General features: G+C 46.6%; 2 protein-coding genes across 2 annotated transcripts; both read left to right on the top strand.

Annotated features, from left to right (window-relative positions):
* Nucleotides 1-1,696: 1,696 nt before the first annotated feature.
* KNSTRN (kinetochore localized astrin (SPAG5) binding protein) lies at nucleotides 1,697-6,998 on the top strand. Its single transcript, XM_068397807.1, has 8 exons — nucleotides 1,697-1,789; nucleotides 2,791-2,923; nucleotides 3,073-3,129; nucleotides 3,359-3,458; nucleotides 5,142-5,256; nucleotides 5,578-5,639; nucleotides 5,787-5,861; nucleotides 6,553-6,998. The coding sequence occupies exons 1-8, from the start codon at nucleotides 1,726-1,728 to the stop codon at nucleotides 6,682-6,684; spliced, it is 738 nt and encodes a 245-aa protein (XP_068253908.1). The 5' UTR covers nucleotides 1,697-1,725; the 3' UTR covers nucleotides 6,685-6,998.
* A 133-nt stretch (nucleotides 6,999-7,131) lies between these two features.
* IVD (isovaleryl-CoA dehydrogenase) lies at nucleotides 7,132-21,848 on the top strand. The gene is made up of 12 exons (XM_068397762.1): nucleotides 7,132-7,282; nucleotides 9,360-9,449; nucleotides 11,362-11,413; nucleotides 13,126-13,295; nucleotides 14,722-14,815; nucleotides 15,285-15,421; nucleotides 16,207-16,303; nucleotides 18,885-18,978; nucleotides 19,233-19,314; nucleotides 19,707-19,811; nucleotides 20,468-20,540; nucleotides 20,659-21,848. The coding sequence occupies exons 1-12, from the start codon at nucleotides 7,136-7,138 to the stop codon at nucleotides 20,790-20,792; spliced, it is 1,275 nt and encodes a 424-aa protein (XP_068253863.1). The 5' UTR covers nucleotides 7,132-7,135; the 3' UTR covers nucleotides 20,793-21,848.
* The last annotated feature ends 483 nt before the right edge of the window (nucleotides 21,849-22,331 follow it).

Raw genomic sequence — 22,331 nt, 5'->3', positions numbered from 1 at the left:
GATACTAGTGAGAGGATGTGAGATCCATCGTGATGGAGTACAAACCCTTTGCCCTTCCAGTGTTTGGTGCCATATTCACAGCTGTACCACAAAACTTAGCGAGTAAAGCTGTTTTGTCATTTCCTACAAGGTGATTAGGTTTTGTTTTCTTGTCAAGGTCACATAGGAGAGAAATAATGAGCTGAATCTCCCCAGATATTTAACAAGAGAAAGAGAGCTCATGTGTGTGGGGAAAAAATACCCAAAACCCAAACACACAACTACTGAAAATCTAGATATGAAGTGAAGAGTGTACTGTTAATAAAAAAAGAAAGTCTTTCATTTTCTACTGAATCAGAAACTGCTTTCTGTGAAGTCCGGCTTCAGAGATCTCATCACAATAGTTCAGATATTATAAAAAAATCTCATTGAGACTTTTGAGTTGATACAGTCTCTTACGGATCATGGAGGAGGCTGCAGAATCCAACCCAAATCTATTTTCAGTGACAATTTCAGTTTGTTTTATCGAAGAAATTCTAGTACTGCCAAAGATTTTCAGTGTGAGATTTCCCCTTTGAGAAAAGTGTCCTCGTCCCCTCAGTGACTCGGGTGCTTTGTGTGTTGTCTTCATAGCTTGTGTCCACTCAAGGCATTCCCCACAAACATGTAACTTTTAAAATCTGCATATCTGGTGAATCTTGAGTTTTACTTTTTTTTTTTGTTTTTCTCTACGAGAAACAAACAGGAAAACAAACACTTCCTTGCCTTTATCATCTGTTGAAAAAGAGAAAACATTCTCTATCAAGTTGACATAAAATAAATGCTTATGACAAACTTTCCTAAATCTGAGTGATGCTTCATTTTCACCAAGAACACTGTGGTTCATTTTCTTCATCTTTTAAGTGCCTAATATATTCTTCAACATAATCAGCAAAAGGAAAGTATACATCTTAAAAAGGTTTGCTCCTTCTGACACCCACAAGTAGTTGTCTGTGCTCTGCGGGAGACAGGCCACAACTCACTGATGATTAGGAATATGGTCTTTTAAAGCTAGTAACAACACTTGAAATATACAATGCTGTTCAGTTTTGCATTTTCCCAGTTCAGTTCTCATACTGGGTGTTCAGGTGGGCGTTTTGGCAACCAGACCTGCCCTCGGGCTGGGGCCCAACGCTGACCAAAATCCTCTTCACACGGGAGCTGCTTCCGTTACTATTTGGAGGGACTTCTCACCCATTTTGAAAAATGTCTCGGGAAACATTTTACACAGACGCCTCCTTGCCCCTTACAGCACGGAAGGGCAATTTTAACGGCCTCAAACGCCAGCGGCAGCACCGACGCCCTGAGGGCACAGCAGGGAGGCCTCCATGGCCGCCAAGTTCCCCCTCTGAAGGCCTCAGAGGCCTTGAGGGCGCCGGGCCCCGAGTGCCCAAACCACCGGGCGAGGCAGCGGGAGGCAGGGAGGACTGTCCCCGGCGGCGGCCGGCTCCCCTGAGGGCAGCTGCGAGGGGGAACAGCGTCCCACCGGCCCGGGGAAGCCGCCATCCCCGCGGGGCCTTCTCTGAGCGAAGCGCCTAAAGTGCGGGAAGCACAAAAAGGGCGGGAAGCGGCGCGCGCCCCCTCACAGCACCGCCGCGCGCGCACTGCGCCTGCGCACTGCTGGCCGGGGCGGGGGGCGCTTGTGCGCATGCGCGGGGCCGTTTGCCGGCGGGTTCGATTCAAACGGCGGCGGCGGGAGGCGGCGGCATGGAGGGGGAGTCCTCCCGCATCCCCGTCTACAGCGCGCTCCACCGCACCGGCCCGCCCGCGGGTGCGTACCCTGTGAGGGAGGGAGGGAGGGAGGGAGGGAGGGAGGGGGGACACTGCCCTGCTTCGCCGCGGGGCTCCGGGGCGCGGAGGGCTGGTGACCGGGTTAGGCCGACGCGGGTGGGGGGGCGGCGGCGTCTTTAGGCAGCTCCAGTACTGCCTTGGTCTGTGGTGGCTGTTGCGGAGCCTAATTACAGGCTTTTTTCAACTGTTTGGGCTCTATTTCAGGCTTAAGTTAACCTTTTTTTGCTAACAGTGCACCTCGGAGCTGGGCGGGCGGTCGCTGGCTGTGTCACAGCTCAGGCCCTTGAGGCGTACTGCAGTGCTGGGCCTAAAGAGTGTGAGGTTTAACGTTAAAAATGTGGGCGCTAGTCTCTATCAGTGGGAACTCCCATGTTACTCTAGTATAAATGTGCTTATGGGTATGTCATTTGAAAAAAAAAATTGCAAAAAAACAAAAAAAAACATTCCCAAATGCACTATGTGAACAAAGCTTTATGTACTCAAATAGCTGCTGTTTAAAGCCGAATAAACTTTACATAGAAAGCTAGTTCTCTATAGAGTCATTTTAGAAGTCTAACTACTCATAGTTAATTGAAATACGGAGCTCTCCTAACTGAGGGTTTCAAGTGGGCTGTGTTTGTTTTGCTTCCAGTACTGAACAACTTTGCTTGGGAACCCTGTGGCATGCTGTCCAGTTGATGTTGAGACCTCCTTTATTATCACGCCTGTATTACTGCTTTCAAACTTTCTCTCATTAGCACTAGCTTGGTAATTATGTTTTAGCACTGTCTACCATCAGAGCTATCTCTGGCTTGTTCTGGACCCTTAATCCTGGGTAAAGTTTGAAGACTGCTCTTAGTTGTCGCTACCTTAAAGTCTCCATTCTAGCCAGATATAATTGTGATTTACCTAAAATTGAAGGCTTAAGAGATCCAGGACTTCTGTGTATGATGGTGGTCTCCTGTAGACTGTAGTGTTTTCATTGTTGTCTTTTTCTTGCAGAAATGCAAACGACTTGTCCTTCAAAGAAACAGTGCGTCAGCAAGACAGCAGACCTAGAGTTCCACAAAGATCCCAATTTTAACTTTAGCTCAAACATCCCAGCAGATGGTGTCTTCAAAGCTACAAACCAAGGGTAAATGAAAGTAAAATATCGATGGACTTATTGCTTGGCAAATGTCCTAAAGATGGCTTAGAATTTGGCAGATTTTGTCAAATTACCAACTTGGTAATCTGCAAGAACGCAAGGGTCTTCTGATAATTGTATTTTATCCATCTTTTAAGGTTGCCTAAATCTGCCAAGAAAGTGGAACCGCTTTCAAAGAAGACAGCTACAAGAGGGTATGTTTCCTCCAATCTCTCTTAGTTGCCCTCATACAGTAATGTTCCCCCTGGGAGGGTTATGATGAGCTCTCAGCCATGTACAGCTTTCTTGCCAAGTTTGCTGATTAAAGCTTTTGGTCAGAAACAAGAACAAATGCTTTGAAAAAGGGCATGTTTGTGGAAGGAGAAGAGAAGGTGTGTAATGCTGATGTTTTTGCCCTTAAATCTTTGATGTTTGACTCTACAGACCTCTCAACAGATACAAACTAGAAGCAGAGCTGAAGGCCCAGAATCAGCTGTTAGAAACAGCCAAACAGCAGCTACACTCCAGACTAACGGGAGCACAGGTAAGGAAAGGGCGGGAAAAGTAAATCAATTATTGAGTAATTATTATATTCTGATCCCTACAGGGTCAGATCAAAGGACTGTCTTGCTCATTTTCCTGTCCCCATCAGAAGTCAGTAGAGTTTGGGTGGGCTGGTTTTTCTCCTCTGACACCAGTGATACCTGCTAGAACCTGGAAACCAGCAGAGCTGCAGATGTATTTGGGTGGCTAATCCATCCAGTTCACTGTTAAATAGTCATCAGAGCTCTAATTCAAGTTTAAACTCGCTGTGGGAAAATATTTCAAGTTCACAACTATACACTTGCATGAAATTTTATTAAAAGAGCCTCAATATTGCTAGATGCTTTCTAGCTACATCAAGAGAAACGGTAAATAATCACTTGCCACTGATGGTTTGAGGTCTATTAATTCTTTTTTCTTCCATAGCTCCTAACATATGGTAGATAAGCTATTCAATTTCCTTGTTCCTTTTGCCCAATCTCTCCTAGCTTTGTTAACCCATCACACAGTGTGGTGTGAACGTGCATACAGTATTGGAGACGTGGGTTCAGGAGTGTGTATGGTCTCATTTTAGTGACGAAGAACATTCTACTTGGATTTTGGTCGTGTTTGAGGGACAGTGACCTCGTTCTCTTTAATGCAGAGCTCAGTTTATATAAGCTGACATTTTTTCATGTGCTATTGTGTCACATTGCTGCCTAATCTTTTAGTGTCTTTGTATTCTCCTGCAAGTTTTTTTCCTCTGCTCAGCACTGGTGAGCCAAACCTGGAGTATTGTGTCTGGTTCTGGGCTCCTGGTACAAGAGAGACATGGACATACTGGAGAGAGTCTGGCAAAGGGCCACTGAGATGATTAAGGGACTGGAGGAGAGGCTGAGAAAGCTGGGACTGTTCAGTGTATTCAGTGGATTCTGTTTCAAACAGCTTTGACTTCTTGAATCAAGTTTAGGTTCAGAATTGGCACCTCGTTATTCACCACCTCTTACAGATCATTCTAGGATACACTTAGCACAAGTTCTGTCATGTGCAAGAGGCCCTCCTGGTAACCTTCAGTTGTAAAACCTCACTTTATTTCCTACTTCTCAACCAGTTACTAATCTGTGAGATGATCCTTCCTCTTATCTCACAGCTTGATTTCTTTAAGAGCCTTTGAGACCTCCCATGAAATGTTCCAAAAGCTTCTGACGCTGTCAGATGGATCACCCTAATCCACATGCTTATTGATTCTCTTGGAGAATTGCATTCAACTTGGGAGGTTGATCAGCTTATCCGATTGCCTGGTAACATCTCAGCTGTGTAGGGAATAATGCTGTGGCTTAAAGATTCTAAGATGCCCCTTTCTTCCCAATGTTTATATGCTCTTCAACGCACCAAACTCTTGAATTATTTATATATATGAGAGGGAGCACAAGAAAAAATATTCTAGGATTGCCTAAAAGGAATTTAGGATCAAATTTTTCTAGTAACTGCTGTGACATGTGGATGTGATAAATGTATTAATCCTGTCAAGAAGCAGGACTAAGGGCCTGCAACAGGCTAATTTGCTATGGTGGCAGAGCCAGAAGGACTGATTCTGGGTGCTAGTGGAGCACTTGTTAAGCCATTAGCATCACACTCAGTATTACTGACTAATGAGAAGAAAATCTTGGAAACTTGATTCACTTACAACCTGTGTTAATGACAGGGCACTATAAAGGAGTTAAAGGAGGAGAATGAAGGCCTGGTGCAAGAAGTTGAGAAGCTCAAGAAATTTCAGGAGACTTGCATGGTGATTTTAGAAAGCAGGAACATTGATCCTGGTAAGGACTATGCACTTCACATACCATTCTGGTACTCACTCTTCAGAACTCTTTAAGTTCTTTGTTTCCTGTTGTGAGTCTTCATAAGACATTTGGACTCTGCTTCCTCATTGAGGAAATACTCCTGTAACTCCAGGGGATTTCTTTTTTTTTTTTCCTAGCTTAAGAGAAGAAGCTGCTTCCTGTAGTAGGCCCTGTCCTGGATAAACTTTGAAAATAATTTAGTCTTTCTTGCTGTAGAAATTTACTTTAAAAGCTGTTAGCTCTTACAAGCGAAGTTACCTGTATATTAGAGGTTCACTAATGCATCTCATAAATTAGTTACAGGCAGCAACATTTTGGAGGAGGAAGAAAAGACACAAGAATGCCAGAAGCAGACAACGGTAAGAAAATTTTGAAATAGCAGTGGGATTTAAAGGGGCTTTGAGAGGTCTGTGTGCTACTGTCCTTTTCTGCTGGTGTTGTGGAAACAGCTGCTGAGACTTGCATTTATTGGCATTCTATTAAACTCTTTTCCTTTTGCTCTTCAGCTGTTAACTGAGAAGCTCATAGAAGAATTGAGGCTATTTAATCAAACAGCTGCAAAGGAAAAGGAGGTGCTTCAGGTAAGCCTGGGGCTTTGTTTCAGACTCAAACAGGTAACAAGCAGCTGGTGCTGAGTGAGATTCTGAAGTTATTTTGCTCTTCCCAGTGCTGCTCTATTCTCCAAATGAACTAGGCAGTGAAAGCCTCCAGTATCACTCATCTTTTCTTATAAATACACATGCATTAGGGGAACTGCAGGTGTTACTCCCCCTCTAAATAGAGGGCCTAAAGCAAAGTTTATGGTAGGGCAATGTTAATTCTCATCTCAGTCAATTCAAGTTGAATTGAACTTGAAACAAGGTCAAAGACAAGAGTGACATTAATGACTGGTAGCTTTCAAGTTAGATGGAATCAGTTCTAAAATAAATATGGATGTCAGGACTGGAAATTGAGCCATCTCTGCTTGGACTGGCTCCTCTCAAGAGAGAGCTTTTGAGACTGTTACAGGTGGTTGTAAGCACCACTGGCAGAACCTTAAGAGTTAATTAATGAAATTGCTATTATATAAGACTTCCTAAAATTTGGTCACAGATGAATTGCCATTTTCCTCAAGGAACAGAAGTGAAAGACATCCCAGTCAGGCTAGACTAATCTTAGTAAGACCCTGCTGATGAGTTCAAATGCTTTAGCTGGAGCTGCTTTAGAGTTTGGCTTTGCTATCCCGTGCTTTGGTGTTAGTAAAATGTTGTGTACACCATCTTCTCTGCGCAGACAGCGATGGCGAAGTGGAAGTCAGCAGAAGAAGGGAGATGCCAGTCGCTGGAGAAGCATTCCTCCTTTGAAGCAGAAATTAAGGAACATTCAGCAACACTTGATAAGTTGGAGCTGCTCCTGGCTATGTGAGGCACGAGGACGGACTGTACTGTCTTTTGTTTTTTGATGTTTTATTCCCAGTTCAGTGCAAACTGCTTTGCAAACCCAGTAGTGAGGTGGGACAGCACCTGCCGGGGGTCGGAGCAGGGCGGGTGGCTGGGGGAGAGCAGCAATGGCTGGCTGCATGTGTCAAGCACTCATAGCTCTTGTTGCTCTTCCCGCATCCACCGGGGCCTTGCCCGGGCTCTCCCCCTCCACACCGTGCCGGTGAACGGCTCATCTCTTTCGATCTGTCGGTGTCTTGTAGCCGTTCCCGGTTTTTATCCATTAAATGTACTGGAAGGCTGTGCACGGGTGCCCTTCCTTCACCTTCCGCCTCCCTCCTCCGCCCGGGCCCCACCGGAAAGGCGGGCGGCGGGGCGGGGCGGGGCTCTCCCCGGGGCTGGGCCGCGCCTGCGCGCCAGTGCGTCCGGGGGTAGCCATGGCGGCGGCGGTGCTCGGGCGGGCGGCGGTGGGCGTGGGGCTACGCGGAGCGCGGCGGCGACAAAGGCTGGGGCTGCTGCGGCGGGGCTGCGCGGGGCTGGCGGTGGACGACACGGTGAACGGGCTGAGCGAGGAGCAGCGGCAGGTAGGGCCGCGCCAGCCCCGGCTCTCCGGGCCCCCGCGGGCGGGCGGCCCCGGGCTGGGGCGGGGAGGCGGGCCCGGGGCCTGGCGGAGCCCCGCCCTGGGGGGGGTGTGTCGCGACTGGCGGGCGGTGATTGGCCGCGGCCGTGGGCAGCCGGCCTATCAGCGGGCGCGCAGAGGGGGCGCGGCGCGACCCCGGCGGCGAGGGCGCGCCCCGGGCACGTGGCCGGCGGGAGGTGGCCCCGGCACAAGGCGGTCCCAGTTTGCTGTGGCTTTTTTCAGCGGGGAAAGGCGCCTCTCCACGATAAAACGCCGCACGACGAAGCACTGCGTGAAAAAAGCCCCTGCGTTCCCGTGGGACGCCCTTGGTGATCATATTTGTGATCCAAGAGAGGAATTAATTGGGTCTCGTCAAATCCTCTCGAAGTGTTGCAGCTCTCCCGGCTTGTTCTCTTGCACGATGGAGGACATAAAGCTTTAGGACAATAGTTCTCAGCTTTACTGTTTCCTCCTGTGTTCAAGAGCAGCTACGCTAGCCATCGCAGCACTCGCCCCGGGCTGTCCCAGAGCGGCTTCTGCCAGTGCAGCTCCTTCCCTTGGTGCTGCTGGGTCTGGAGCTGTAGCCGTGCTTTCTAGATAATTATGACAGTGCAAGCATATGGATGTACAAAATAAACTTACTCATTCTCACTTCTTTCTTATAATTACTCATTCTCACTTCTACTACTTACAGCAGTATTCTTTACCAATTTTGTGTTTGCGGTTTGTAGCCTTATCAGCTCAAATTAACTTGATGTTTCTTTGTGCTTCTGCATTCAGCAGGTGTAAAAGGAGGAAAATATTCTTGTAGTTCTTATCTACCTGGTGGAAAAGCTGAAAAAAATCACAAATAAATCTTCAGTAATGCTCTTGAAGCTGTGAATTAACAGCACTGTAACTGCTATTAACCATCTTAGAGTACCAGGGATGTCTGAGTGTGTCCCTGTCTCTAATTGTTTAAGATTATTAAGGTTTTACGCTTTTTTTTTTCTTTTAAGCTTTATGCTCAAGTTTACAGCTGTCAACTTTGTCACAATGGAAACTCATCTAATGTTTAAAAACTTAGTGCGGGGGGGAAAAGATCTATCAACAGGGTGGAAAACTTGTTTGCTGGTACTGGAATCCAACGTCTGGGTGGCCATGGAAACTAACATATCGTCTTAATTGTAAAAAAGAGGCTGCTTTGATTGTGTGGTTGAGAAAAGGGCAGAGAAGCCTGGGTGTGTGTTGGTTTGCTGCTTCTGTCCTTTCTACAGGTTATACAGCAGAGGCTTTCAGTCTCTGAGACCGTTCCTTCACCAGCATTAACTTGTGGGAATAAAGAAGCAAAAGGGAAAATGGGATTATTAAGCTCTACCATAACATCTAGACAAAGTTTTAAAATCTTCATAATAAAAACACTTGAGATATTTTATATATTTTCCTAGTATGTGTATAGACTTCTGCAGAACACATGTAAGTATTCCGAGTTTAAAGTTTAGAAAAAGGTTTTGAGGTTTTTAACACTTGGAACAACAAGCATGCCTGACTTTCAAATTCAAATTTCAAATCAAATTTCCTCTCTGTAGAAAAGAGTAGGATAGCTCATGTAGTTCCAGCTTGATACACTAACACATTTTAATTAGTGTGCATGCTTATTACAGGCATTTGCATATAATTAAATGAAACCATAAGCAGCTACTGGATGAGGATGATACATCATAAGCAATATTCATCGGCTTTCGAAGTTTCCTGGCCAAAAACATCCCCCGAAGCCCTAGTGCAGGCAGTAGTTAAGTAGCATTCTCTGATGTTGGGGTAAGATTGTTAAGGTTAAACGCTGAGAGGAACTTAAGTACATCAGTATCTTCTCTTTAAAAGACTAAAGGGCCTTTCATGTGCTCTTACAGCCAGTAACCTGGAACATCCCTTTCCTTATGGTCTTGTGTGTCTGGGTTTGGGAACCTGGAGTTGCCTGGCACGGGAATGTTGGCCGTATTCTGGGGACGAAGATGACAATATATTGATGAGAAGTAACGTATGTGTTTCTCCTCTTTCCCCAGCTCAGACAGACCATGACAAAGTTCTGTCAAGAGCATTTGGCTCCAAAGGCCCAACAGATTGACCAGGAAAATGAATTCAAAGGCATGCGGGTGAGTATTTCATGTGTGCATTTAAAATAGATGGTAGTGAAAGCCTGCTGGTACTTTGATCTGTACATTAGCCCAGACAAAGAGTCCCAGTCCACACCACAGGAACATATGCATTAACTTTTCAAACTTGAAAGCCATAGAGGAAACAATTTTTTGATTTCCTGTTTTATCTTTTGTTAATGACTTTCAGCGACCTGGGGAAGAACCCAGCCAGCATCCAATTAAAAAAGAAAAAAGATGGATTGATAACGGTCTTGTTTGGCTTCTCATTGTGGTATTTCTGCTTGGCTCTGTTCAGACTCCATCTCTAGTATGTGCTTTGTATTCTAGCTAGGACCTTTTCTTGGACATCTGAGTTTTCTCTCAAATTTGTTGTGAAAATATTGTGTGCAACTGCTGAAATGCAGTTATTTGTCTGTCGAGCTGAAACTTGCCTTCCTAATAAAAGCAACAAATTATGTGCAACAGGATGTTTTGATTGATGAAAATGAGAGATCTAACTGTTGGTTTTCATAAGCTCCACACGACTTAAAAAGCTCAGAACATCTGCTAGGATTTCCCAGAGCTCTGATGTTGCTGTTTTCAGGGATATATGTGCAGCTTTGAAGTGAAGTATATAAATTTAGCCTGGCGCACCAGATGTCATCCAGAGCTATTGAATAATACTTTTTGAAGTCTCTGGAAACTATTCACTGATAATTATCGCTGGACACTGAGGCCATGCGACAAGCACTCACCTGTGTGTCCATCATGTAGTGGAGGAGAGGCTGCAGTCTGAAGCAGCAGCAAAGAGATGGCCCCTCCAGCACACGTGTGGTCCTCGTTGGTGACATCCTTTGCTGCTGCATTATGTCACGGCTTCCCTCTTGCTCTGTGGTGCCGTGTGCCAGGCACAGCTGATGTGTACGTTCAGGTCAGCCGGCAGCTCTGTGCCTCGAGTCGTGGCTGTCGGGTGGGTGGTGGTGTTGCCAGTGGGATAAACCTGGGCAACAGGCGAGTGGAGGAGTCGGCAGTCAAGGGGGACAGCTTGTCCTCAGGCAGGTGAACTTCACAGCACATGTGTCCAGCTATGCAAAGCTCAGTAATGCTGTCCAGTCCCCACGTGTGGCTGGTGTCCTGGCACTCTTGAAAACCTACCGGTTATGTGCTGGAGCGGCTCTGGTGGATTCAGCTCCTTTAGCTTCACAAGCCCAAAGTGTTCACAGATTCTCTGTTCTGGTCACCTTGTTTAACTGTTCTATACCGCCTGCGAGACAGGCAGCACCTCTCTCTGCCCCAGCTATAACATTCCCTGGTTTTAATCTCTCCCAAGGAGGCTTCCTTGGCTTTCCTGATCAGTTGCTGTTTTACTAGAAGAGTTAAATGGCCAGCTAAAAGCAGCTCTTCTAAGTATTTCCAAGGTTTCAGTCATGGATAACTTATGCTGACCACCATTTGTGGCAGCCACAGGCTGACAGCCCTTCGCAGTGCTGCCAAAGGATGCATGAGGTCAAAGACAAGCATAAATTTAAGTCATAACATCCTAAATTATTTTTAGCAAGTGATAGTATACAAAAGCCTAGGGTGCAGTTTTTTAAATTAATGGGAGGTTTTAATTCATCAAAATTCTCCTTAAACTAGGCAATGAGTTAAATCTTAGGACCTGTCCTTCCAGAATTAAATTTAGGTTGTGGATTTTCACTGAATTCAACAGACTGCTCCCATGTGTAGCGTAACTAACATCCTTAAGTCTGTCTGGGTTCTTAGTCCAAAGATGGAGCTGCTGCTGCAGGAGGAATAGGTATCGATGTATTTACCTCTGAGGTATCACAAGAATAAGGTAAATTGATTGTCTGGGGAACTACCTGGGAAAACTGCTTATGCTGATGCCCTGACTGCGCGTCTGGACTGATTGCTTGTTCTGTGTTTGTAGGAGTTTTGGAAGAAACTGGGGGAACTGGGAGTTCTGGGGATCACAGCTCCTGGTAAGTCTGTTCCTGCCTTTTACCTTCTGCTGGGTGATTCTTCAAACAAGAGAGGCCACTTAAACTCACCTTTTCCAGTCCATAACAGCCTTGTGTGTGATGTGACATCCATTTTGTCCAGAGGCTCCTATCTTCCTGTTTTTTAAAAACTCTTTTGCAACTTTTGTTATTCTTCACTGGCTCAGAATCCTTTTTCCTTGTTAGACTTCTGGACAATTGTAAAATGGCTTTTATGGTTTAAAAATACTGTTCAGAAATGGTTTCTCCAGATACAACATATGCAACTCTAACATGTTGCACTTTTCCAGTATGAAGCGTTTGCTGCGAGTTTTGAAGGAGGAGAGCTATAGATAAAAGTATCCTAGAACAAACATCCATCTCTAATAGGAGGAGTTAGAGGGTGTAAAACAACGCTCTGAAAAGCTGTGATAACTTAATGGAGAGCTGACCACATCCAACCAGTCAGAAAAAATCAGGGTAAATCTTATTCAGCCTTGCCCAGGTTAGTTGAAAAGTGTTTTGATTCATGTTACAGATTACTGAGGCTGCTGTGGGCGTGCTGAATGCCCTGACACGGTGTAATGAGGAGAAGCCCTTAGTGGAGAAAAGCAGCCGATGGGGCCTTTCTTTCCCCACTGCAAAGTCTGTGTTTCTGGATGTGTGGGTGCAAAGGTTTCTGCAGCAGCAGGCTGAATAGCAATGCGTTGGAATAATGCCGCTGCGTTTCTTTCAGCAGCGCTGAGTCTGCTTGAAAGGCTCTGCATTTCTGCTTGCTTTCTCTTTACTCTTCCCAATTTACTGCTGCTCCTGTTTTTTCTCACTCTTACCTTCTTTCTTCTTTGATGTTGTGCCTGAGGCTTACAGCAGTTTCCCACACTATAAATAAGCCATCCCCTCACGAGTCCTGTCCTTTTTGATTTCCTCAAAGATTTACCTCTAAAACCCTCCCATGCCCAGAATTTTTTTGCCTTATTTTTGATCGTATAGTTGTGGGCACTTTCTTTATTGGCACTGGTTTTGTTGTAGGAGGTGGAGACTGGGATTTAGGATGTGAAGATAATGTGAAATCTTGTGAGGGCATATACTCAATTTGGACACTAGTGGATCAAGTCTATCAAGGGAGCATTTTAAATAAGTGCCTTTTGTTTTCTTAAAACTAAGAAGACTGTGTTGGTTTGATGTGATTTTCCATTTATTTTATAAAGAGCTAAATTAAGAAATGCAAATATGTAGCTACTATGGAACGATAATACAGGCACGTTGTACACAAAGAGTAATTTTGAAAGGGCAGCATCACTCTAACTTGCACTATGGTTTGTATTATATGAGGAGCTGTCTGGCAGGATTATTTTCTTGTACCTTGTGCAGTACAAAGTTGTGCAGTACAAAGCAATCCTGGGCCAGTACTGCTTGCAGCAGGCCGGCACCTTTCCTTGAGGCAACAACACCCAACCCATCCATCCTTTAGGAATGAACAGAAAACTCTCTTGTTTTGGCATATATGAGAAATTGTTCAACCCATCTTTTAGGATGGGTTTTTTCCCCATCTGGGGAAAGCCAGAAGTGTACAGTTTAGGGACAGTGTGAGGCAAAAACAGCAGCTCTCTTTTAAATGTCTCTGATCTCGTTCAAGGCTGAGCCTGACCCTGGGATCTTGTGCACGTGTGATGTACTCCATGGTGGTTGACATGAGGTTTCTCTTCTCTTTTCAGCTGAATATGGTGGATCTGCCTTGGGGTATCTGGACCACGTGCTGGTGATGGAGGAAATTTCTCGTGCATCAGCATCTGTTGGGCTTAGTTACGGCGCCCACTCAAACCTTTGCATCAACCAGCTAGTGCGTAACGGCAACGAGGCCCAGAAGAACAAGTACTTGCCCAAGGTATGTGGCTGGAAGAACCTGGAATGCATTTGGGTTTTGGCTGCGTGCAAGGATGAGTGTCTCTCATGGTGTGTAGCATTTTAAGCACTAGCTGATTTCAGACACCCAACCTTTAGGAAATATTGTACCTGCCCTTCTCTAGCTTGTTAATTTTTGTCCTATTAATCCATACTGACCTCGGTCTGTGCTGAGGGCCATGTCTGTAGGGAGCATAGTCCAGCTCTCTGGAGCTGCGTTACTAAACGAGGCTTTGAGGTGGCACTGGTTGATATTCTTCCAACTTCCCAAATTGTTTTGAGATTTCTGAATGAGTCGCTGCTTTCTGATATTCTCCATTTCTCACTGCCCAAATGCTTGGTTTGCCTCTGCTAATTAATGGCACGTGCAACTTCATCATTTGCAGCATTGATGTTTGTGACTCAAAAGCATGTTAAACAGATTTCAGTGTTTAAATGCATGGAAGAACTTAACTAGTACATTGAATCCCAGCTACTGTAAATATCACCGACATGATCAGTGCAAGAAACTTGTTTTAAACAACATGCAAAGTACAGTGTCGCTTCCTCAAAGCATTGTGCAGCCTGCTGATGTGTAACCCTGCATTGTCCTCATTGCAGTGTATTTTAGTGCCCTCATTCATTGCCTTTCAATATGAGATGCGTGATCACTTCTTGTCCTGGTTCATGACAGAGTATGTGATGGAACTGAACTAGTTTTGAGCATATCCTGAAGACTTCTGTAGAAATGCACTGATGGGTTGAATGGGTTGAACACGTATCGTAAGCGTTGAGTCTGGTTTTAAAAAAATAAGAGATCAAAAGGAGGAGAAGATGGATAAAAGTACACAGGGAGAAAAAAGGCAAGGAGAAAAGGGCAGGATGAAAGGAACAGTGAAGAGGAAGCAACAGCTATGCCAGAGCCTGGTATGAGCAGGCACAGAAGGAGGGTGTCCATCTGCTGTTGTAGGGCGAGTGTGGGGGCTACGAGAACATCTCTAAGAACTTTGCGATCTCTTTTCATCTCCCTCCTCGGCCTTTTGTGTTCAACAACTCTTGGTTATGTGAAAGGGCAGTCATCAAGCGCAGAGCAAGGAGCTTGTGAGAAGCATATGGCTGCCTGCATGGTTCCTTTGGCACCTTCCTGGAGATGGTGTTTTGTAAGCAGGGCTGCGCTCACCTAGCTCAGGCATGAGCTGAATCATCCTTCTCATCCCGCTGTGATCTGGTTCTGTTCCCTCAGCACAGCAGCACAAGGGAGCTCCCTGCTAGGACTCCACCAGGAACAACAGCTCTCATTTGCAGTTCTGGCATAGAACAGCTACTGTGGAGATTCAGTGCAGGGAAAAAAAGAGGAAGGCAGGCTAAGGAGGGAGCAGAAACAATGCAACTATTCCTCCTCCCTTTCTTATACTTGTCTTTTCTTCCAGCTCATCAGCGGGGAGCACATTGGAGCCTTAGCCATGAGCGAACCCAATGCTGGATCTGATGTTGTGTCCATGAAGCTGAAAGCAGATAAGAAAGGTAAAGCCTGTCATGTGCTGCCTGGATAGACAGCTGGTGTAGAGGATGTCTCCTGTAAACTTAGACTGACCTCCCCAACACCACTGAGATACAGTGCTTAGGCCTGGGTATACCAGGCCATGTGTGCAGGCTTGTGCTGCCTCCCAGGAGATTCAACGTGTGATAAAGCCAGGTAGTGAAGACACAAGGTGGATGGTTGAAGGTCTAAAAGAGGACTTCTGGTGGTGGTGGTGGAGGTTGGTGGTATGAAGGAACCAGTGGTAAGTGCCTTCTTTTGTCAGGCATTTGCTAAACTGTGTTTGGACTCCAGGAATTAAGGACAGGAGTTTTCTTGGACTTGGGAAGGATTTGTGCATGCTGTTTGTGGGGGTCTTAAAGAGCATCCTTGGACGCCTGTTTTGAAATAAATGGAGTGAGGATATAGGTGGTGTCTGTCGTGAGCTAACAGATTGCAGCTCTCTGCTTCTAGGAGACTACTTCGTTTTGAATGGGAACAAATTTTGGATCACCAACGGGCCGGATGCAGATGTCCTCATCGTTTATGCCAAAACTGATGTTAATGCAGTCCCAGCCTCCCGAGGTATAACTGCGTTCATTGTGGAGAGGGTAGGTTTAATAATTCTCACAAGCTTTTTGTACAGAGACCACTGAACTAGGAATAAAACATCAAAATTGCCAGAGATATTGGGGGCCATGTAAATATGTCCTACTATCCCATTATCTAACTTCATGTGGTTTTTTTCAAGCCAAGGCATTAAAATAGCTCTGATCATTTCTCCCCCGCCCCCATTTTCTTGCACTGCCCCTTTGGGAATCCTGAGATGGCCCAAACATTTATGCAAAGCAGAGCAGGCCAAAGGGAGCAGAAACAGGCTGTTCAATGGGGAGCCCTTGGAAAACAGGAATCTATTGGCTTTTTTCTTCCCTTTCAATTATTTGAGGCTGTGCTATACACATCTCTGGCCCCACAAGGCAGACAGGAAGCTGTAATAAAATAAATGGTACTGGAAGAAATATAAAATCTCAGAGAACAGTAAACCTTCTGATGGGCTTACCCTGACGTGCAGTGACTGGCAAAGCTTGCAGCCCTGACTTTAGGAGGGTCAGTGTTGGCAGCTATCTAAATAATTTATTTATTTAATATTTATGTGCATGAGAAGATGGATGCACTCAGTTCAGATGTGCCCCCACGTGTGCCTGCTTCTCTGCTCATTTGCCTCCTCTGCACTTAATGCCTGTTCTTGTTCCCAGAGTGGGCAGTTCACTTCGACTCCCGTCTGGTACTCTACACGTGTTCGTGTGGTCAGGGAAGTCTCACAGACATCTAGTGATTTTATTTAGTCTGTCAGAACTGAGATTTGAAATGTGTTTTTACCATCCTGCCTTTGCAGGGAATGCCAGGTTTCAGCACGGCCCAGAAGCTCGATAAGCTGGGCATGAGAGGGTCTAATACCTGTGAGTTGATCTTTGAAGACTGCAAGATCCCCGGTGAGTTGGGTTCAGATCATGGCAGCATGCATGATTCCTGTCTTCTTGATCAGATAAATGGGATCACTAATTACATGTGTGTTCAGACTGTGACCTAGAGGGCTTTGCAGATGGTTATCTGCTCTTTGGCAGCCTGGCAAGAGAGCTGGTGGAACTGGAAGAGTGCAATCTGCTGGGTTGCAGTGAATGAGCACATCCCTTGTTAGGTCACTCTTTTTCACCCTCATGGACCTAACTTGTAACCACAAAGCCTAGGTGAGGCTTCCAAAGAAACTTGTCTGTTTGCATTAGAGCTCCCCATCTTGTATACATGAGAGCTTATTTGCCTTGATGTTTTTTTTCCTCCAAAGTCACTGGAGACCATCCAACAGACTTCTGGTTTGCCTGGAACATTTCTGAGTCCTTTTGGGGTGAGGGCCTGGAAATGGACCTCCTTTCCCCATGAGTTAGTACAGCAGGGGCCATTGGAATGGCCACTTTTGTTACTCCAGTGGCTATTTTTGTTGACAGAAAATTGACAGCCACTGTATAGCAAGTGGAGGGGATGCCTTACCTGAACTCCTGGAAATCCTGATTGCATATCTGCAGAGCAAGTAACTCCAGCTCCCCACACACCACCCAAAGCTTCGCAGTAAGTGAGTTTCAGCTGACATCTGACATTTCTAACTTTATTGGATCCCTCCCCTCTGACATCAGAAAGGCCAGTGCCCAAGTCTTTAGATCATCTCCTGGGTAATCATCCGTACAGGGCAGCGTGTTCTCCTGGTAACGGGATTTCCATTTTCTGGTAGCTCGGAGAAGCCCATCACTGCAGCGCTGAAAGCTAACACACTTTGCACTCTGGCCACTGATGCCGCTTCTGATCTTCTGCCTTGGAAGCTGAACCAGTCTGATGCCATTTCGTGTGTCTGCAGGATGTTTCTCTCAGATGAAGATGTCCTCTAGCGCTGCAATGCCATCCACTCTGAGATACGTGGGTTCCACTGTCAGCCACGCTCCACCGAGTGGCTGTTTTTCTCATCAAAAGTGGTGTCCATGGAGTCGTTCAGTCATGTTGCATTGGTAAAAGTTGGTTCAGAGCCCCAACGTTGTGGGTTTTCTTTTTTTTGCTGTGATTCCCAGCCAGCAGGTCTCCCCCCTTGTGCAGTCAGCACACGTGTCCTTCAGCTCCCCACGTACCTATCCATCCCTCTTCCCTGGACATCCAGGAAAGCATTCAGGCTCTTCAGTCCTCTTTTAGCTGTGAGATGTCATTACTCACGATCAGCTTTGTCACTTTAGTGTTACTGATGCTGGCATTTGTGTTCTGGTCTTCAAAGTAATGTTTGCTATTAGTATTTTTCTTTCTTGTCTGTGGGGCTTTTGAGCTTTTCCTCGGAAAGCCAAGCTCCATTCTTCTTCGTCCTCTTCCTAGCTCCAACATGATGATGATGGCCCTGCAGAGGCTGCACTTCTCCATACGCTACATCACCATGCTCTTCAGTAAGCAGGAGTGAATGAGTTTGTGCCACTGAAAAACAGATTATTTATTTCAGGAGACTATGCATGTGTCCAAGTCCTGCCTCATTTTCACTTTGCATATCACACCTCTCAGGTCTCTTGTGATCAAAGCCTGAAGTGTGTGTCAGTTCTCCTACATGGTGTGATCAGTGGATAATCTCTGTCCATCTACGAAGGACAGTTGTTAGGCTTTAAGTTCTCTCCCAGTTGTAAGAGTACAGCCTTGCTGAGATGAGCCTTTTGATCCTGCTTCTCTCTTCATACTTGTTTAACATCAGCACATGCTTTAATTGTCCCAAAGTGAAACGGTTTCTTGAGGATTTTTCTCAGCCCATTATCTAATGTGGCTATTTTCCTGTTCCATTTTCACAGAAATAATACTTGTCTTTTCCAAACGTTTATTTATAACAACTGCAATGTTCTGCTCAGCCCCCCTCAGAAGGGGGGATAATGACTGTTTGTGTTCTCCAATCTCAGAAGACTCATATACGTCACTCCGACGCGTGGTAAGCGGTGAGCTTTGACTGCTTGCCTGTGTGAGCTTTGGTTCCTGGCCTGGGAGTGCTCAGAGAGGTGACCCAAGCATGTCAGACCAGGATTTGGGTTCATTTCAAACACACACTCAGCAGACATCGGGTGGTAACGCTGTCTGTCTGGGTTAGATACAAACTCAGGGGATGGGGAAGGGAGCTCCCAATTTGTCCTCACGGGCTATTAAGTCTCCTGTTCTTGTTGGTACAAATGCTGAGCTGGAGGATCTCTGAAGAGCACCTGCCTCTGTAGAAAACAGGCAAGAGAATAGCAGCGATGGTAGCTGCACTTTATAACCCTAGTAGAGGTTGTACCCCCAAAGCCTTCTCCTTTTTGGCTGTGGTTGGATTGAAAAGACATTTCAGTGGTAGGGGGTATATGTATCAAACCTCAGCGCCTGTCCAGCTCATCCTGAACGTTTGTGTCTCAAGCCAAAAAGAAAGTGAATGGGACTGGAAGCTTGAATCCTCTCCCAGTGAACACAGGCCCTCAGACAACAGCTTGGCTTGGTTTTGCACGTAAGTAATTCGCTTTCCTTTGCTGATTGCAGCTGAAAACGTCTTGGGGACGCTGAGCAAAGGAGTCTACGTTCTGATGAGTGGATTGGACCTGGAGAGACTCGTGCTGTCTGGTGGGCCACTGGGGTAAGGGCTTGGCATCTTTTATAGGTAAGACCTTCCTTACCACAAGATGTCCCAAAAGAGCAACATGTAGAGCACTAGGGAGAAAAATGGGACGTTTGCATTTTATTCTTAGCACTGTTTGAGTGCAGCTATAGGAGGACAGCAGCATATCACTTTAGGGGTGAGAACCTTTTTGCCTTAGATTGTACTTCCAAGGTTTAATTATTATTAATTAATAGTTCTGTTGTTTTCCTGCATATCTGTGCTCTTCTTAGGCTCATGCAAGCTGTTCTTGACCACGCCATTCCATACCTACATGTAAGAGAAGCATTTGGACAGAAGATTGGCCACTTCCAGGTGAGGCAGAAAGGAAATTAGAAATTTATGTCACCTTGCTTTTTCTTTTAAAATGAGAAGACAGAGCTCATGTCCTGGGAGGGCTTTGCATGGAGAAGGTTGCCTGGAGTTTGTGCTGGGGCTGCGTGATGGAATGCTGTGGTGAGAAGGTGGAAGGATCTCTGGGCCTGTCTGCCCGAGGCTGCTGGTGGTGGGTGAGGGACTGTGGCTGACGTCGGGGAGCTTGTGAATTGACAGAACCTCCAGCTCCCTCATCTGTGTCTGCCGAATCCACGTCTTATCACTTCTCTGGTTTCTCTGAGACAGTTTGGGGAAGGGGTGATCCCCAGTGCTCATGCAGAAGATAACCCCCCCCTTGCTCATGTTGTCTCCTTGTCTTCTGTGCCGTGCAGCTGATGCAGGGCAAGATGGCAGATATGTACACGCGGCTGATGGCGTGTCGGCAGTACGTGTACAACGTGGCCAAGGCCTGTGACCGGGGCCACTTCAACGCCAAGGTGAGCCCACTCCCCCTGGGCTGTGTCTGCTGGGGGAATTCCTTTCCCTGGGGTCCCGGGTCGTGAGCAGGGTGGAGGTTCTGGACTGGGGGTTAAAATGACTCGCTCACAGCCCTGAGTGCTGCTTTTTCCCCCCAAAGGAAAAGGAAGCCTTGTCCTACAAGGCAACAGATGTAGCAGCATCGGTAGGTGTTTATTGGAAGCTCAGACACGCTCTCCTGGCTATTGCTGGGGCTGTAGCAGTCATTTGAGGTGTTGTCATCACCACAACCGTCACCACACCTCCAGCAAAGGAGGGGACTGAGTGTTTAGCAGTGGGAGCACAGAGCCCTGCATGCCAAATCAAATCACACTGGTCTCCTGGGGGTGTGATGTGTGTTCGTGAGAGACCAGCTCCCCTGCTGCACTCCTCTCTTTTCTTTTTTTCCTTTTTCTGTCCTCACGTGGCCTTTACAGACCTGACACGAGGATTCTGTAGTGACAGAAAGAGGCTGCAGCTTCTGGCTCGCTGGGGAATGAATCCTGCACTTTGTGATCAAGTAGTTGGGGCTTGTTAGCAGATGTCTGTAGAGTAATGGAAAGGTCAGAGCAGCACGGAGATGGGAGACAGGCAGGTGACACCTCTCCTGACTGCCATCGTTGTGACTCTCCTTTAGGACTGCGCTGGAGTGATCCTGTACTCCGCAGAGTGCGCGACCCAGGTGGCTCTGGATGGGATTCAGTGTCTGGGTAAGTCACCGGCAGCGTTTGGCTCTGAGCGGTTGCAAGAGCAATGCTCTCTCCCGTCCCACCCTCAGCCCCTGAAATCAGAGAGAAGAAATGACTTTGGACACCTCTCTGGTTGCAGGTGGGAACGGTTACATCAACGACTATCCCATGGGGCGCTTCCTGCGGGATGCCAAGCTCTATGAGATCGGGGCAGGCACCAGTGAAGTGCGCAGGCTGGTCATTGGCAGGGCCTTTAATGCCACCTTCAAGTAACGTCCATCAGCGGAGAGACAGCACCGTGACCACCATGAGGCCTTTGACTGTAGGGGCTGGAGCGCACAACTCTTCTTCTTCCTGCTTGTGATTCTGGGATCGTCACCTGCGGGCTCTCTTCTCCTGCTCTGTGAACAGATGCTGCTGGACCAGGCTTGGACAAAATGAATCAGCTGGCAGCACAGAAGGAAACGTGTGTTTTCTCCTGATCATCCTGATTCATCCTGTTCACAAGCCATCCTGATTCCCAGCGTTACAGGGCTGAGGTTCATCCAGGGGACGTGTTGCCATCGAAGCAGGCTGCTGCGCAGGACGCCTGAAACAAGAGGCAGCCGCTGCTGAGCACAGAAAGTCACCCACCCCCCGGAAAAATGGACAATGAGGGAACAATTTTGTTCAGTTAAAAAAAGCAGAGTGCCATTAAATAGCTAGCAGTTCGCCTGTTACCAGGGGAAGGAGAAACTTCCCCCTGTGGCCTTCTGATGGGATGAATAACTTCCACTTTGGGAGCTCAACGCCGCCCACATCCCGGGGGTGATTCATGAACACTGAAGCATCATCGATGTACAGGCGGTGTTTTAGGTGCTGATCCCTCAAACCTCGTTAAAATACCCCAGCTGCTGCTTTGTGTCCTCCCTTCCCTCCTCCTGCTGCTCCTAGGCTGACTTTTGGGGTTGGGGTTATGTGGTTTTTTGTCTGAAGGTTGTTGTTTTGGCAGAAGCTTGTACTCACACTCCACCTTGGGCTGGCTGGAGAAGTCAGAGCGAGCGCAGCAGTGTTTTGGGGGGGTTTTCACTGCATATTTACAGCAAATGGAAGTTGATCTAGCTTTAGTAAAGAAAATCACATGGTATACTGCCAGCCTTAAAGAGGAAATCACAAAGGAAAATCGGATGTTGTAAATATTGCAGCACAATTAATTAAACAGTTGCCATGTAGGGAACATCACAGCAGTTTTAACAAAAAAGAGCTCCAAGCTTTGTGTGTTTTTTTGGTTGTAGTTGACATCTCTCTGTACTAGGTGACAGTGGACTAATACAGAATTCTGAAATGCCACAGAGTGAAGAAAAATTCACTTTCCTGAGTTGCCAGGTAGGTCACCAAGTGTGTTTAACAGCTACGAAACTTAATTGAGAGCTAGAAAGAGCTTCTAAAGTCACGGTGGAAGCGCCTTCTTCCTAAACTTGGTGTTGATTCAGCTGCTGTCACTCTGGAAGGGGCCCGGGGTTTAATTTTCAGCCTTAATCTCTGGCTGGAGGTAGCAGGGAGTGGACAGAGGTGGCCTGTCAGGAGTGTCTTGAGCTGCACCTGAAAATGCTTTGGAGATGAGCCTCGAAGCGCAAGTGAGGTGCACTCCACACGTGAAACACTAAGTGCAGTACTGTACTTTATATTTTATCCCGGTTCCGTGTCCCAGTGCCGTGGCACATCTCGCTGGAGAGGTGGTGGGAGCACAGGCACAGCGTCTCCAAGGCCTGTCGCAGACTCCTCTTTTACCTGTGTGTTCTTCAGCTCTTAAATACGGGGACAAATCACTGC

Source organism: Nyctibius grandis, chromosome 4, assembly GCF_013368605.1.
Source record: "Nyctibius grandis isolate bNycGra1 chromosome 4, bNycGra1.pri, whole genome shotgun sequence".
Classification (NCBI taxonomy): Eukaryota; Metazoa; Chordata; class Aves; order Nyctibiiformes; family Nyctibiidae; genus Nyctibius; species Nyctibius grandis.
This window is presented reverse-complemented; position numbering and strand designations above follow the sequence as displayed.

Excerpts from the sequence above, each read along its gene's own strand:
- KNSTRN (XM_068397807.1), top strand. The coding sequence starts at position 1,726 with ATGGAGGGGGAGTCCTCCCGCATCCCCGTCTACAGCGCGCTCCACCGC. Across the intron at positions 3,130-3,358 it reads AAGAAGACAGCTACAAGAGG|ACCTCTCAACAGATACAAAC; the intron begins GTATGTTTCCTC and ends TTGACTCTACAG. Across the intron at positions 3,459-5,141 it reads CCAGACTAACGGGAGCACAG|GGCACTATAAAGGAGTTAAA; the intron begins GTAAGGAAAGGG and ends TGTTAATGACAG.
- IVD (XM_068397762.1), top strand. The coding sequence starts at position 7,136 with ATGGCGGCGGCGGTGCTCGGGCGGGCGGCGGTGGGCGTGGGGCTACGC. Across the intron at positions 9,450-11,361 it reads ATGAATTCAAAGGCATGCGG|GAGTTTTGGAAGAAACTGGG; the intron begins GTGAGTATTTCA and ends CTGTGTTTGTAG. Across the intron at positions 19,812-20,467 it reads GGGGCCACTTCAACGCCAAG|GACTGCGCTGGAGTGATCCT; the intron begins GTGAGCCCACTC and ends ACTCTCCTTTAG.